Source organism: Aquarana catesbeiana, linkage group LG01, assembly GCF_042186555.1.
Source record: "Aquarana catesbeiana isolate 2022-GZ linkage group LG01, ASM4218655v1, whole genome shotgun sequence".
NCBI lineage: Eukaryota > Metazoa > Chordata > Amphibia > Anura > Ranidae > Aquarana > Aquarana catesbeiana.
The window spans coordinates 890,769,730-890,785,878 of record NC_133324.1 but is presented as its reverse complement, the minus strand read 5'-3'; the positions used below and the strand labels follow the sequence as shown (position 1 = coordinate 890,785,878).

The following is a 16,149-nucleotide window of genomic DNA, read 5'->3' as shown; positions in this document are numbered from 1 at the left end:
CCCTTTCTGGCGCCTTTTGGGATGACAAACAGTCTATGATCTTTGCGAAATTGTTGTGTTGAGTTTAAATAGTGTCTCAGGGATCTGGCTACATCTAACTCATGTAATCTTGAAGACTCTGGATCTTCGCCAAATGCTGGGAGAACCCATTCCTGATTAAGATGGTAGAGAGAAGGTACTTTAGGAATGAATTGATGGATGGGTTGCAAAACCACCCTGTCCGGGAAGAAGGTGATGTAAGGTTCCCGTGATCCTAGAGCTTGTATTTCCGATACTCTGCGAGCCGAGGTGATGGCTATCAAGAATACTGCTTTTAAGGAAATGTCCTCTAGGGTGCAATCTTCTGTGGGAGCAAAGGGAGGATTTGATAGGACATCCAGCACAATCGTCAAGTCCCATTTGGGGTATAATGCTTTCCTGGGAGGTCGCAATCTCAGGACTGCCTTCAAAAAGCGTTCGACCAGAGGGTTCAAAGCCCATCGTGTATCTGTCAGGGCTGAAAGAACCGAGACCTGGACCTTAAGAGTGTTTAGGCCTAAACCTAGATCCAAGCCATTCTGTAGGAAGAGAAGCACATTCTGGACCCCAGGATCCAGGGGATCTAAATGATTAAGCTCTGCCAGCTCTGTAAATTTTCTCCAAATTCTGTAATAGGTGGAATTAGTGGAAGACTTTCTTGCCTGTAGAAGTGTTTGTATAACATTATGTGAGCACCCTAAATCATCCAACCTCTTCCACTCAATTTCCAGACCCTCAAGTCTAGGATTTCCGGATGCGGGTGAGAGAAGCCATTTTGAGACAGAAGTTCGTTCAGATGTGGCAGAGGAAGTGGTTTGCACACAGCCAAGTTGACTAGGAGTGTGAACCACGGTCTCTTGGGCCAGTATGGGATTACTGCCAAGACTGTGACTTTCTCCGTCGTCAGGCGCTGAAGAAACCTCGATATCAGAGGAGTCGGAGGAAATGCGTATCCTTTCTGAAATTTCCAAGACTGGGCTAGAGCGTCTACTCCCGCTGACCCTGGGAACGGGAACCTTGAGAAGAATAGAGGCGTCTTCGCGTTGAGTGGAGAGGCAAATAGGTCTATTTGGGGGGTGCCCCATTGTTGGCATATCCAATCGAAAACCTTGGGATTCAGAGACCACTCGTTGACAAATGATCTTGACAGATGGTCGGCTAACTGGTTCTCAGACCCTGGGATGTATGAGGCCCGCAGGTTGATTAAGTTCCTCTCGGCCCAGGTCAGAATGGGCATCACTTCGCTGAGTAGAGACCTGCAGTGTGTTCCTCCCTTGTTCTGAACATAGGCCACTGCCGCTTTATGGTCCATCTGTAGGCGTATGGATTTTCCTCTGAGGTAGGTGGCTAAATGTAGGATCGCCATCCATGTCGCCCTTAGTTCCAGTATGTTCGATACTACCGCCTCCGAATTGAACTGCCATCTCCCTTGGACTAGCTGACCTTGGAAGTGCGCACCCCAGCCCAATTGACTTGCGTCTGATGTAAGAATGGTCCATGAGATGGGCCCTAGGGAACAGTGAACCTGCAGGTTGGATGGTCTCGTCCACCACCAGAGACTGGACTTCATTATGGATGTGACTAATATCCTCTGATCCAGGCGATTCTTCCTCCACTGTGCCAGAAAGCCCAGTTGGAATCCCCGTAGATGCCACCTGGCCCACTTCACAATGGGTATACAAGAGGAAAGGGAGCCCAGGAGACTCAGACAATCTGATGCCAACATGGAATGGCTTGCCAATACTTTCTTTACCTTCCTTATCAGGGCAGGAATCTTTTCTAGGGGAAGTGAAACTGCTCTCTCTGGAGTGTTGAAAAGTGCTCCTAGATATGTCGCCTTTTGTGTAGGTGTGAGCTGGCTTTTCGAGTAATTGATTAACCACCCAAACTTGCTGAGGGTGTCTAGGACCAGCCGTACATGTATTTCTAGGTTCCTTTTGTGCTGGGATAGAATGAGGATGTCGTCTAAGTAGTGAAGCACTCGAATCCCTTTTTCTCGAAGAGGAGCCAGGATTGCCACTAGCACTTTGGTAAAGGTTCTGGGACCTTTTGAGATCCCGAATGGAAGGCATTGAAACTGTAGATGTAAATCGCCTACTTTGAATCACAGGAAAGGTTGAAACTGCTGCAGGATAGGTATATGGAGATATGCATCTGGAAGGTCTATAGAGACCATCCAATCCCCTGGCTGTACTGATAGGATCACTGTATTTAAGGACTCCATTTTGAAATGCTCTGTACGGATGTATCTGTTCAACCTCTTCAGGTCCAACACGGGCCTCCAGCCGCCCGATTTTTTGGGGACCAAAAAGACTGGGGAATAGAACCCTAAATGTGTTTTTCCAAGTCCGGAACTGGAACTACTGCTCGCTGCCGGATAAGAATTTGCATATACTGAAGAAGGACCTCTCTCTTCTCTTTGGAGGTTGGTATCTTCATTGGCTGGAATGAAAAGGGTGGGGGCCGTTTTCTGAATGTCCAGAAATGCCCCTGAATGACAGTGGAGACTGCCCATTGATCTGTACAATTCTCCACCAAAACCTAGGCGAACGCCCTGAGCCGAGCTCCTACTGGAGCGGTTTGGGTGGATAGGGAGTCAAAAAGACTTCTGGCCCTCAACCGTGGATGTTGAGGCTTTAGGTTTCCCTGCCTTCAAGAAAGTTGCCTGCGAGCCCTTCCAGCCTCTTCTGTACTCCCTGCCCGGGCGGTACGTTCTGGAGTCTCTTGCTCTCTGCTGACCAGCTGGACATGACACAAATCTTTTCCTCCTGCTTCTGTCCTGGGGAATTAGACCACTTTTCCCTCCTGTGACTCTGGTAATTGCTGCATCCATTTTGTCGCCGAACAGAGCTTTCCCATTGTATGGTATGCAACACCATGATTGTTTTGAGGTTGGGTCGGCTGACCATGGTTTTAGCCACAATGCCCTTCTGGCAGTGATGGAATACAGCATAGCTCTGGAAGAACAATTCAGGACATCAATGGTGGCCTCCGCCATGAAATCTGAGGCCAGCTTCAGCTCATCTAGTGCCTTGATGATCTCGTTAGACCCTACCCCCTGTCTGAGGGCTGTCTCAATATTGTCTGACCATACTCTAGTAGCCCGAGAGATTGAAGTTAGGGCTACAGCAGGCTTACATGCCCCTCCTGCTGCTTGATAAGATTTTTTTAGATCTGAATCGATCCTTCAATCAAGTACATCCCTGAAAGAGACCGCATCCTCTAGAGGCAGTGTTGTATTCCTGGCTAATCTCATAATTAAAGCATCTACCGTTGGAAGCGAATGAGAAAACAATTGTAAGCTAAGGATCTTTTATCCACCTTCTGCCATTCATCTGTCACAACTTTATTTCTTCCATTAAGGGGAAGGTTGATAATTTTTTCTTCAGGTGTGGAAAATATTTTTTTGCTTTGGATGGAGGCTCTGGATCTTCCTCCCATTGGATTGCGTCCTTTACCGCATTGATAAAGGGTTCCACTAGAGCAAAATCAAAAGCTGAAGCATTTTCTTCCCCCACATCCGAATCGTTTTCAGAAATAACCTCTGTGTCCAGCTGTGGATTGGGTGTATTTACCGCTGCTTCATCTGCGGGTGGGGTTACTTGATCTTGGGATAAGGCTAACTCCCGGATAGTCTTTGATCATTGTTTTGATTGATTCCATTGACTCAAGTTTCTCTCTCTCTCTGTCTCCTGTAGCTTCCAGGAGGCATTGACCACATACCAATTTATCAGGGAGGGCTTGTTTGCCACATGCCCAGCATGCTTTCTCTCCTGGATACACAGGTCTGTGCTGGGAGTCCTGTTTACTAGAGGTATGTCGGGATGATTTGTGCCCACTGCGGGAAGTATGGGCCGAGGATGAGTGAGAATGACCCAAGCTCCTATGGTCCTTTGATCTTCTATCCGTAGAATCTCTATGGGATGATCTGCGTGAAGATCCGTGATGCGGGCTAAGACAAAAGAAACAAAGAAAAGGGTGCTTTAATCAGCCCGGGGTGCTCTTTTTTCTTGACAAATAACTTACCTGAATGTTGCAGCCCTTACCTAGTGGTATGTTGAGGATCTTTTTGATGCGGCATTATAGTACTAGGGACAGCTGAAAAGGAACGATTAAAATTTAATATACAAGTAGTTAAAAAGGATTTAGCAGAGGAAGGAAAAACAAAAATGTTTTTTTTTATTTTTTAGATATATAGATATATAGATAGATAGAGATATATATATATATAGATATATAGATATATAGATATATCTATCTATATATCTATATATCTATATATATATATATATATATATACACGTATAGGTATACATATATATGTATATTCCCATTCCTCCCTGGTACCTTGGCTGGGCTCCATAGCACAGGGTCAAAAAAGGATAAAGTAGCTGGAGAGGACACCTCATAGATGTTTCCCCCAAGGCAGCTGCTCCTCTACTGACAGTAAGCTCTCTTATATACCAGAGAGCGGTCTGGGAGTCCCAAGATGGCCGCCGTCGGCTTCACAGCACTACTGCGCATGCGCCGTGACGTCACGCCGAGCCCCCCAGCCCCCCCCCCCGCCGGGAAAGCAGAGCCGAACAGCGCGCAAAGCGCTGCACACTCAGAGGAGAGATACACAGGCACATGAGACATGCTGTGGAGGTAAGCAAAAACCTTCATAGCGTTTGTAAAAGGCACAAGCATTTAAGCATTTAGGGCTTTAGTATGCCGAACAAGGGAATATATAGGAGGGAAACTGGCTCCTGTTAACCCACCAAACCCCAAAAAGATCCACAGAAAAACGGGCTCCCATACTTATCTGGCGCCTTTAGCAGCCCAAGCAATGGGACTCCATACTGCAGGAGAGCATGAACCTGCAATGGTCACACCATAAAGCGGTGAGGTAGGGCTGAGCGTTTGATCCTGTAGGAACGAGGACAGAGAAAAGAATGCCGGTGGGGAGGAACAACTCTTTTAGTTATAGAGTTAAAGTGGTTCTGTGGGTTGGTCGGGGGCGGAGCAACCAACCATTGGTATGCTGCCATGGAGGCACCAGAAAAGGAAATCTTCCAAACTCTTAAAGAGGCAACAACATCAATAGAGAGCAGAAAAAACCTCTCCCATGCTTTTGTTTGTTTCCCTGTTCTAAGTTCACCTTCTCTCCCTCATTTCTTGTCCTCGTATAACAGACCAGGAAGTCAGGCTCTATTCACATATATGCGGTGCTGGTTTCTCTGCAGAGTCCGATGCGGTTTCCATTCAGCGGTTCAGGTGCGAATTTGACACATAAATTGCACCTGAACCGGAATGAAAAATGGACAGGACCCTTTTAAAATTTGCACCGCAACTGGCCCACATAGATGTGCTGTTCAAAACGCATCTGATTTGCATGTATGTGAACCGAGCCGAAGAAAGCTTTTTCCTAGTGGGGGTCATAGACTTCATTTAGAACCTGAAAAAAATTATTGAATGCTCGAGGGACATTTTAGTTGACATTTTAATTGGTTTTAAAGAACTAGAACCATTACTATGAAAGCTATTGTGATAAAATGTGGAGCGAGTTTGGGATATTGGGTCTGCAGCTAGGAGCTCCAGTGCATAGTTCTTCCTGCTGGTGCCCCCTGGTGAATAAGCAGGCCAGTGTATGTTTTAGGCTACTTTCACACTGGGGCGGGCGCCGGCGGTAAAGCAGCACTATTTTTAGCGCTGCTTTACCGTCGTTTTAGCGGCGCTATTCGGCCGCCAGTTTTAACCCCCGCTAGCAGACGAAAAAGGGTTACAACCGCCCCCAAAGCGCCGCTGCAGCGAACGCTTGGCCGGCAGGTTTGCGGCATTGCCCCATTGTTTTCAATGGGAAGGGGCACTTTAGGAGCGGGGAATATACCGCTCCTATAGCACTGCAAGGATGCTGCTTGCAGGACTTTTTTGACCGTCCTGCAAGCGCACCGCTCCAGTGTGAAAGCCCTCGGGGCTTTCACATTGGCGTGAATTGAGTGGCTCTTTCAGGGCACTTTGCAGGTGCTATTTTTAGAACTATAGCGCCTGCAAAGCGCCTCAGTGCAAAGTAGCCTAAATGTGGTGTTATCAGCATTCTAAACCTGAAAAACACAAAAACTGGAGTTTTAATATCAAATATAGTAGATCACGCTATGTGCATTTAACAAAGAAATCATTTGCTCTTGAACTTGTACTTTTCCTTCACAAAATGCACTACACACCATAACTAATGTTTGTAGCAGTACTTTGTTTTTCTGCTCATAAGGGACTCTGAGTCCCTAACATGGTGTATCTCAACCAGGGTTCCTTTTGAGTTAGCCAGGGCTTCATTGAGTAAGGATCAGTAGTGAATTGACTTCCCACCTACACTGACCATCCACGCAAGGGGGGCAATTTTTCTCTTCCCACCAATGTAAGGCTTCTACACTTCACTTCTACACTCACCACTAGTTAGATGACACTGCAATTCGTACTGTTTGCATTTCTTTTCTGTTTTATTTTATTTGATTATTGCTTAACAAAGGGGGTATTTAAAGTGAAGTTCCGCCTCCCCCTCAAAAAATTAAGTCAGCAGTTACACATACTGTACCTGCTGACTTTTAACATAAGGACACTTACCTGTCCTGGAGTCCAGCGACATCGGATTGTTTCCATCAGCTGTTGGGTGCTGCCAGCGCCACCATTGTCGGTAAGGGAACCCGGCAATGAAGCCTTACAGCTTCACGGCCAGGTCCCTACTGCGCATGCGCAAATCCCTACTGGCCTGACAGCAGGGGGAGGAGGAGGGGGCCAGACTTCTGACGTACCTTGCCGCGGCGAGGTCCGACGGAAGTGGGGACAGGGTGCCTTTCAAAAACAGGTACCTGCTCCCCCCCTCTGAAAGGTGCCAAATGTGGCCCCAGGGAGAGGGGACAGATAAGCCGCAGTTCTACTTTTGGGGTGAACTCTGCTTTAAAAAAAATGATCTGCCATGGATTTCAAATACGCCCATAGATGCAATATATATTTTTTTTTTTCACTTTTTGCAATTTAATGATAATGCTAATTTTCTGTGAGCGCTAGGTATAATATTTGGCAGGTTTTCCCTGAGACTTGAAAATTATTTTAAGGGTTCTATAGGGGTTATAAGGCTGAGATGGGCTCCTATAATGTTTAGGAAGGAGGCTTTGAAGTCTCCAATTTAGACACACCCCCAATGGAATATGACTTGTTATGCAGTTCAATTAAAAGTACACATATAAGCATAAACACCTGTCTTGAATAATATATTTGTCTAATTTTCCTTTATATTCAGCTGGAAGAAAAGGCACGTCAGGAAGCTGAAGCCAGAGAACAGGAAGTGGTACAACTTCTTGAAGAGCAAAGACAACGTGAGGACGAGGAAAGGTTTAAACAGGAATTTCGGCGACATCAAGAGTTTCAGGCCCTGAAGAAAAAGAAAAAGGATCGATCTAATAGGGACACTCATAAATCAGATCAGCTGACACCTATCTCTGTCCCCACTAAAGAACCTAATTCTGAAGCACTTCCCAATGGCACCTTGGAGCAGGATATAGTGTGTGTTCCACTCCCTGGCAGACGGACTCAAAAAACTGAGCCACTTCTGTTACCAGAGGTAGTAAATGAGCTACAAATTCATTCTAATGGTAGAGACTCAAAGCCATGCGTTGCTAAAGAGCTGAAGGCAAAGCAGCAGGAGCAGCTCTCTCTTCTTCTGGATTTGGTCCATCACAAGGAAAATCATGTCAAACAAAAGCAACCTAAATCACAAGTTCCAAAACTAAGTCCGGAACAGGTGAAGAAATCGGACGCCCTCAAACTTCCTGAAGTCTCACCAAAACCGAAGATCCTAAATGAAACCAAAGCCCGCGCACCGGATGTTGCACCTGTGGTTGAACAGAAGAAGGAAGAGAAAAAGGGCAGCAATGGTAACCACAAAAAGCAGTTGAATCACATGAAGGAGGAGAAGCCAGTGGCAGTAAGCGAGTCCATCATGATCAGTGAGCAGCAGAACAGCAAGAACCAGACCACCGCTGAGTCCCCACAGCCTAAGAGCAAGAGCAAAAGGAATAAGAAGAAGAAAGGAGACAAAGTCAATAACTCAATTGGTAAGACATTACAAATATATGGCACTTTTTATTACTTTATTTTTAATCAATTTAGAAAATGCAATGTGAGGGAACAGAAGAAAAATCTAAATCAAATACTTGGTGTGACTACCCTGTGGCTTCAAGCCAGCATGAATTCTTACACTTGCACACTTTGTACACTTGCACAAAGTCATGTAGGATTAGAGTCAGGTGTATGATTAATCAATTATGCCAAGCTAGTGCTAATGATCATCAATTTTAATATGTAGGTCAAACAGTCATTACCGGAAACAGTTGTGTAGGAGGCTTAAAACTGGGCTAGGAACAGCCAAACTCTGCTACTAAGGTGAGGTTGTGAAAAACTGTTTCATGTCATAGGTCAAACGCCATGACACAGAAACAAGACACAAGGTAGTTATACTGCATCAGCAAGGTCTTTCCCAGGTAAAGATTTCAAAGCAGACCGGTGTCTCAAGATGTGCTGTTCAAGGTCTTTTGAAGAAGCACAAAGAAACGCAATGTTGAGGACTGTAGACGCAGTGTTCAGCCACGGAAACTTAATGCAGCCGATGAAAGACACATAATGCTTCCATCCCCTTGTTATCAGAAGATGTTTAGCAGTGTCATCAGCACAGAACTGGTAGAGATCAGTGGGATCCAGGTACACCCATATACTGTTTGGAGAAGTCTGCCCAGAAGTGCTTTTCATGGAAGAATTGTTTCCAAAAAGCCATACCTTTGATGTGAAAATGGAGCTGAGTGACTCAGCTATGCACTAAAGCAGGAACTGGGGTGCAGAAAAATTGCAGCAGGTGTTCTGGACTGATGAGTAAAAATGTGAAATATTTGACTGTAACATTGAGGTATTTGGTTTGTGAAGGGCTGGAGAGATGTACAATGATTGTCTACAGGCAACAGTAAAGCATGGTGGATGGTCCTTGCAAGTGTGGGGCTGCATTTCTGCAAATGGAGTTGGAGATTTGGTGAGGATCAATGGTGTCCTCAATGCTGAGAAATACAGGCGGATACAAACCCATCATGCCATATCAGGGAGGCATGTGATTGGCCCCAAATTTATTCTGCAGCAGGACAACAACCCCAAACATACAGCAAATTAAGAACTATCTTTAGCATAAAGAAATACAAGAAGTCCTGAAAGTGGTGGTTTGACCCCCACAGAGCCCTAATCTCATCATCATGGAGTCTGTTTGGGTTTACATGAAGAGACAGAAGGATCTGAGGCAGCCTACATCCATAGAAGATCTGTGGTTAGTTCTCCAAGATGTTTGGAACAACCTACCTGCCGAGTTCCTTCAAAAACTGTGCAAGTGTACCTAGAAGAACGATGCCATTTTGAAGGCAAAGTGTAGTCACACCAAATATTGATCTGATTTGGATCTCTCTTCTGTTCAGTTACTTTCCATTTTGTTAATTTATAAAAAATAAGCTATGAACACTTCTATTTCTGAAAGCATTCTTAATTTACAGCCATTTTCTCACACCTGCCTAAAACATTTGCAGTGTATGTATAGATAGAGAGAATTAAAAGCTTACATTTTCTGACAAGCACCTAAGATGTATAACCACTTTTGTCAGAATTCAGCATTTTGTGATATTGCCAAATGTCTGCCCTAGACTTTCACCACTCAGGGCTGCTGCAAGCACAGACAAATGAGACATCTTAGCGCCTGTATGGTAGCCATATAGTATTGGTGCAAGAACTCCTTAGCACACATGAAGTAACAACTGATATGTCACAAATATATTGAAGTCCTTTTCTTGCAAAGGCCTTTTTTTTTTTCCATTTTTAAGCCCATTCTTCTACATTCTAAGTCCTGTCTATTCTCATAGCATTTTCACAGCATCCACTGAAAGCTGCAGCACTACTTCAGACATCAAAAGTATCAGCTATCATTTCCTGCAGTTGCGGTGTCATTTGCATTTAGAGGCTGTAACAGTTTGGGAATTTCCTGTGTTGGGTTAGACTTTGAGGTTTTACTTGACAGGCTTTTGTTGCTGTTTCAAGCTAAAAATATTTTTGTGGAGGTGACAGTATTGTAATAAAAACAAAATTGGCTATCAATACTTTGTGGAAATCTGAAGCGTTCTTTTAAATTTCAGTAGGAACACCTGCTGGCTGTTTTCCCTTCACATTGATTGCTTTCTGTACCATTGGCTGTGTTTGTGGACTAAATAGTGACTTGTGTTCATTTCCAGATGACGTATTCCTTCCAAAAGACATTGACCTTGATAGTGTGGACATGGATGAGACTGAAAGAGAAGTGGAATATTTTAAAAGGTAAATGTCAAATATGCAAGGCAACTTGGTGAATTTAATTTTGGCTGTGAAAGTAAACTGGCAAGTGTGTTAGTGATCACTTATACTCTACAAGCTCAAACATACTTGCGTTTGAAATCTCTGCTGCCACACCAAGGATGTCTAAGGCAGGCCATACAGAAATTCGAACCATTAATGGGCAGGCTGATCACTGGTCGATTGATCAACTTGTGTACAACCAGCCTGCTGGATTTGCTTGCGATTATCACAAGCAGCTGCTATAGCCGCTAGCTATAATCACTGTCTTCTCCCGGTCAGTCGGTTTGCAGATTAGAGCTGCACGATTCTGGCTAAAATGAGAATCACGATTTTTTTGCTTAGAATAAAGATTATGATTTTCTCATGATTCTCGTGGCGTGATATCCTCTTTCACATTATACAAAAAAATTGGGCAAAATTTACTGTTTTTTTAGTTTTTCTTTTTAAAATTCATTAATGTGTATTTTTTGCCCCCAAAAAATGCGTTTCAAAGACTGCTGCGCAAATACAGTGTGAGCTAAAATATTGCAACTACTGCCTTTTTATTCTCTAGGGTCGTTGCTTAAAAAAAATATAATGTTTGGGGGGTTTTAAGTAATTTTCTAGCAAAAAATACAGATTTTAACTTTTAAGCAACAAATGTCAGAAAAAAGGTTTAGTCTTTAAGTGGTTAAACTGTCCTCATTTACAGACCGAAGTTCATCCCTTTGATCTAAAAGAACTACATGTTGACCACAAGCATTTATGCAATTTTCTATGTCCCCCCTTTAAGGCGGTAAGTTTATACTCAGTTACTGTACTTGTTTTCATTTTCCTCACATGGAACTGGCAAGCGCCTCTGGATCTACTGGATAATGAGAAGTTGTCCCCCCCCCCCACCATACCTGTCCCGCTTGGACATACGGTTCATGTTTGTCCCCATCTGTTTTTTGGGACTGTGTTCTTTTACTTTTTTCTTTTGTGTTTTAAAAAAAAAATTCTTCCCCCACACTGGGCATTGTCCTGGCCTACATCGGGCATATCTGTGGCCTATCAAGGTGTGTGCATCCTGTATCCTGGTAATGACTGCCCCCCTTCCTGCTAACATGACTCCCCCTGTCAGTGACCATGAGGCCCCTGGAGATATTCTCCCCTATCCCTTGTCCAATTGTCGCACTACTGGCCTACCCTTTCTGGAGGAAGCTACACCAGTAACGGACCTCACACGGGTTTTTCTTTTCTTTTTATGCAACCTCACTGAAGAACTGCTATATGTAATATTACTGTTAGGTTGTCATGTTGGCGGCTAATGTAACCTCATCTCATGGAATGTGCGGGGCCTGAGTGATGTAGTGAAACGTCAGGCCCTACTCAAATCATATCTCTCTGCAGTAGTGTGTCTACAGGAAACACACCTACAATCCAATACCCTATCCACCCTGAAAAACTCCAGCTATCAGGTGCAGTTTCACTCCACTCACACCGAATATTCCAGAGGGGTCAGTATTTTAATTTCTACTGATGTTTCCTTTGATTTAACACACTCTCGTTTGGATGACCAGGGCCGCTGTGTATTTCTGTTATGTAAGCTAGCTGGCATGCTGTGCAAATATCTATGTACCTCCGGCCTTCTCCCCGAACAGTCTAAATTCCCTGGCATAATTTATGGCCCCATAACCAAACATACTCATACGGGTTCTGGGAGATTTCAATAACTTACTGGATAAGAAAGTGGACAAGTTTTCACCACACGGTGGATACCCTGGTGGCCCCTAGTTGCCCTACCTCCTTTGCAAGATTGGGCTGGGAGATGTGTTTCCGAGATTGGGCTGGGAGATGTGTGGAGGGATGGATATCCTGATAGGAGATGCTACTCCTGGTATTCAGCTACACATAGGGCGCTATCACGTATTGTCCTTTGCTTGACTTACCCTCTGGCTAGACCCAAGACTACCTTAATTGAATAAGTCCCATGCAGCATCTCTGACCACTCTCTCCTGAGAGCACTGATCTCAGTTCCGGGTGCCTCTGGAGAGAATCTGCGGAAGGTGAATCCTTTTTGGCTCCAATTATTCCCATCTGATGACCCCCTATCTAGAGCTCTTACCATGTTTTATCAGATGCAATCGGGATACAGCTGCTCTTGGTGTAGTGTGGGATGCCCTCAAGGCTCACCTTCGGGTTCTCCTCATAAAACAGATTTCTACTATTAAATCTACGACTAGAGACTGGGCAAACATGGTTTTAGCTGAGGCTAGGAAAGCAGAGGAACATTATGTTGCTCAACCCACACCAGACTCTGAGCGGAGTTTTTTGGATGCCCAGAACCTTTATCAACAGGTTGTATCTACAGCTGCTGAAAAAAAAACGCTTTTTTTGCAACAACACTACTTTGAGGAAGGGGAAAATATGGACACTTGTTGGCAGTGATCTCTCGGCACAACGGACGAGATGCCATTCAAAACTCTACAGGAACTGTTGTTCATGATTTGAGCCAGTGTTTAGTGAATATTTTCAAGATGAGTATACCTCAAAGGTTTTACCTACAGAGGAGGCGTTGATGAATTTTTTAGATCAAAGCCCACTCCCGACCTTATCTACAGCTGGCCACCGGATATTAAATGCTTCCATCACACTAAAGGAACTTGCTGAGGCTGTGGCCTCTATGGCTAACAGCAAGTCCCCTGGTACAGATGGTCTCCCAGCTGAGATATACAAAAGATATATAGTTTACCCCTCCTACCTCTCCTTCGCTATACGTTCCGGAGATCTCCCCCAGTCTATGAACGAGGCAGTCATAGTGGTCATACCCAAGTCTGGAAAAAACCCATTGTTGCCTGACTCATAGGCCTATATCTTATTAACTCTGACGTTAAATTGTTGGCAAGAGTTCTTGCCACACGGCTGGCGGGTGGGGTTTCAGATCTGGTTCACTTGGATCAGTCCGGGTTTATACCGGCTAGGTCTACGGCGTTAAATATACGAAGTTTGTTCCTGAATCTCCAGCTGCCGCTGGACAACCTCTGCAATAGAGCGGTGTTCTTCCTCGATGCTGCTAAGGCTTTTCATAGCGTCGAGTGGAAATACCTCTTGGCGGTTTTAAGAAAGTTCTGAGTGGGTAAATCCTTTCTTTCGTGGGTGTAACTCCTATATTCAGCTCCTCGGGGCAGGATACGAATTAACGGGATTCTGTCGGGGGCATTTACTTTGCACAGAGGCACTAGACAGGGGTGTTCTCTTTCACCCCTGCTCTTTGCCCTGGCACTGGAGCCCCTGGCGGCTATGGGCAGGGCCTTTCTGGACATTGTGGGGTTTTGTCAGGGTGAGAGGGATTTTCCTCTATGCCGATGACACTCTGATTTACTTGGGAGACATGGCATGGTCATTGGTCATTGGAGACTGTAATGCATCTAATAGAATGGTTCGGTCAATACTTTGGATTTACCATTAATTGGCATAAATCCTCTCTTCTCTTGTTAAATCCCCTAGAATCTACCCTTCCGGCCCTGGTGGCTCGGGTGGAAGTTGTTCAGTTCTTTAGCTATCTGGGCATTGAGGTGACTGGAGATACTAAATTTGAAACGTGTCCTGCAAAAGTTCAAGCTTAAATGTGCCAGCTGGTGCAAACTGCCCCTGTTACCGGCAGAGCTAATCTCATCAAAATGGTGTGGGCACCAAAATTTTTGTACGTTCTTCACAATGTACCTGTCTGGATACCCAGCTATTGGTTTGCTCGGATGGATTCCCAATATAGAGCGCTGCTGTGGAAGAATGGAGTAGCCCGTATCAAACTGACTACATTACAATACCCTAAAAATCAGGGAGGTATGGCTGTTCCGCACTCCTTCACTTCAGTAAATGCATACACAACACCAATACATTTTATTTAGTTTGAATAAAAGTCCCTTTAAGTTTTAATACCAGTGGCCTTGGTGTGTGGGGTAACGCACCCTCATTCAGTAAAAAGTATTTGATTGCCAGTATAGGTATTATTATTATTTCCTGGTATTTAAGGCCGTAGTGAGTGGTAACCCTTTAATTAGCTTGCAACATTTTTTTAACCGTTAGTTTGCAGATACAGTAAATCCAACTGGTTTGAACTGTACAATGTGCTATTTGTAAGGGGAATCTGTACCAATTCCTGCAAAACTTAATTAAATGCTACATTTCCCTTTTTGTTCTGTAATCCAGCTTTTAGAAACATCAGTGAATTTCCCAGTGTTCAGGTTGTATATTTTTTTGTCTTCCTGCAGGTTCTGCTTAGACTCTGCCCGGCAAACTAGACAAAGACTGTCAATCAACTGGTCCAACTTCACCCTGAAGAAGACCACCTATGCTGCACACTGAACCGAGAACCATTAAAGACGGGGGCTCACCCTGCAGGAACCAATCCCACTGAATTACGCCCTGCTGTTCTGAGTGCTTTTTCAGGCCTTGAGCCAGTACTGCCTTGCCTTGTCCCCAGTGCTGTGTGGATCTGCACTGAACCCCCTTGGCCTGATGAGTCTTGCTGATCTGAGAAAAAAAATGAATATGCCACTTTCTACCTGAATTTGTTAGCTTGTGTGCTTGTAGTCTGTGAGTAAGACTTTGGTTGTAGCAATACGCTCTCCTCTTTAATTGCCTTGGCCTCGGACTTGAGAATGGTTCTTTGGGTTGGTTAGAGGCATAAAACAAAAACTAGTTGCATCCTCCACAATGGTCCATGTCACCTCTGCAGTACGTTACATTCGGTTACACAGACTACTGGCGATTGGAATGGAATACATAGTGCTCACTTAGTCCTTCCTTCTCCAATTGTCACAGCGGAAGAAGATCTCATAACAGACAAGCATTTCTCCAATTCACACAATCTACTGTCGAAAAGAAGTGTACTAGTTACGCTTATTTGTGTTCTGATCTTTTTTTTTTTCCCTCCAGACTCTTGTAGCCAGCTTGTGTAAGAATACATGCATAACGAGAAAGTAACAGAGGATAAAAAAAAAAGGAAAAAAAAAATACTCACACTATCAATCTGTTATAGAGTGTATAATTGTATTAACACTGACGCCAAAGTGGCTACTTTTTTAACATATTGTTAAGTAATATTAAAATCAGTTCTTTCTTTTTGAAAGATGGAATACATTAGTATGGCAGAAGGACTGTCTGGTTTTTGTGTCTTTTATTGTCCGAGTTGTAATAGCAGGAAGAGGGTGCAAAGATTTCACATGTGGAATTGCAAGTTTGCTGATAAACTGTAGGCAAGGTTCACCACCAAAGCATAACACAGTCCATACAATTTTTTTTCAAAATCTAGATGGCCAAAACAAAGCAACTTTAAACTTGTTATGTAATTCATTCAAATGTGTCATCTACAGCTCCCGTGCAGTGCAACTCTTCGAGGAGGGAGAGCGCACAGCCCACATGAATCTCTCTTCCTCCCTGCAGCTATGTGTGCTATTGCCAGCAATGCCGAAAGCTGTGCAGTCGCCCACCCACTTCCTACCAACCGATGACATCATTGGTTAAGGACATGTTGGGCGGCACTACAGTTTTCTGTTTTGCCAGCAATGGTACAGATAGCCACAGGGAGGTGGAGAGAGCCATGCAGGCCGTACTCGCTCTCCCTCCTTGCAGAGTTGCGCTGCATGGGAGTTACCAAAGAGTAGTGCTCACATCACAATGTGCAGGATTTGAAACAAGTATGCAGATCAGGAGTTTCAGAGGAACATCAGAAGTCCTTATCCTTGTTATACGTCAGTAACTGAAGTATAAAAGTAAGGG

The 16,149-nt window shown here is 44.3% G+C and overlaps 1 protein-coding gene across 5 annotated transcripts in view; it reads left to right on the top strand.

Annotated features, from left to right (window-relative positions):
- Positions 1–15,527, top strand: part of FAM193A (family with sequence similarity 193 member A) — a 219,418-nt gene extending 203,891 nt beyond the window's left edge. For all 5 annotated transcript variants that reach the window (XM_073610904.1, XM_073610903.1, XM_073610901.1 and 2 more), the window contains 3 exons: positions 7,295–8,108; positions 10,308–10,389; positions 14,640–15,527. In XM_073610904.1, the coding sequence (XP_073467005.1) occupies positions 7,295–8,108; positions 10,308–10,389; positions 14,640–14,733 (990 nt within the window). In that variant the 3' untranslated portion in view covers positions 14,734–15,527. The remainder of the gene's footprint in view (positions 1–7,294; positions 8,109–10,307; positions 10,390–14,639) is intronic.
- The last annotated feature ends 622 nt before the right edge of the window (positions 15,528–16,149 follow it).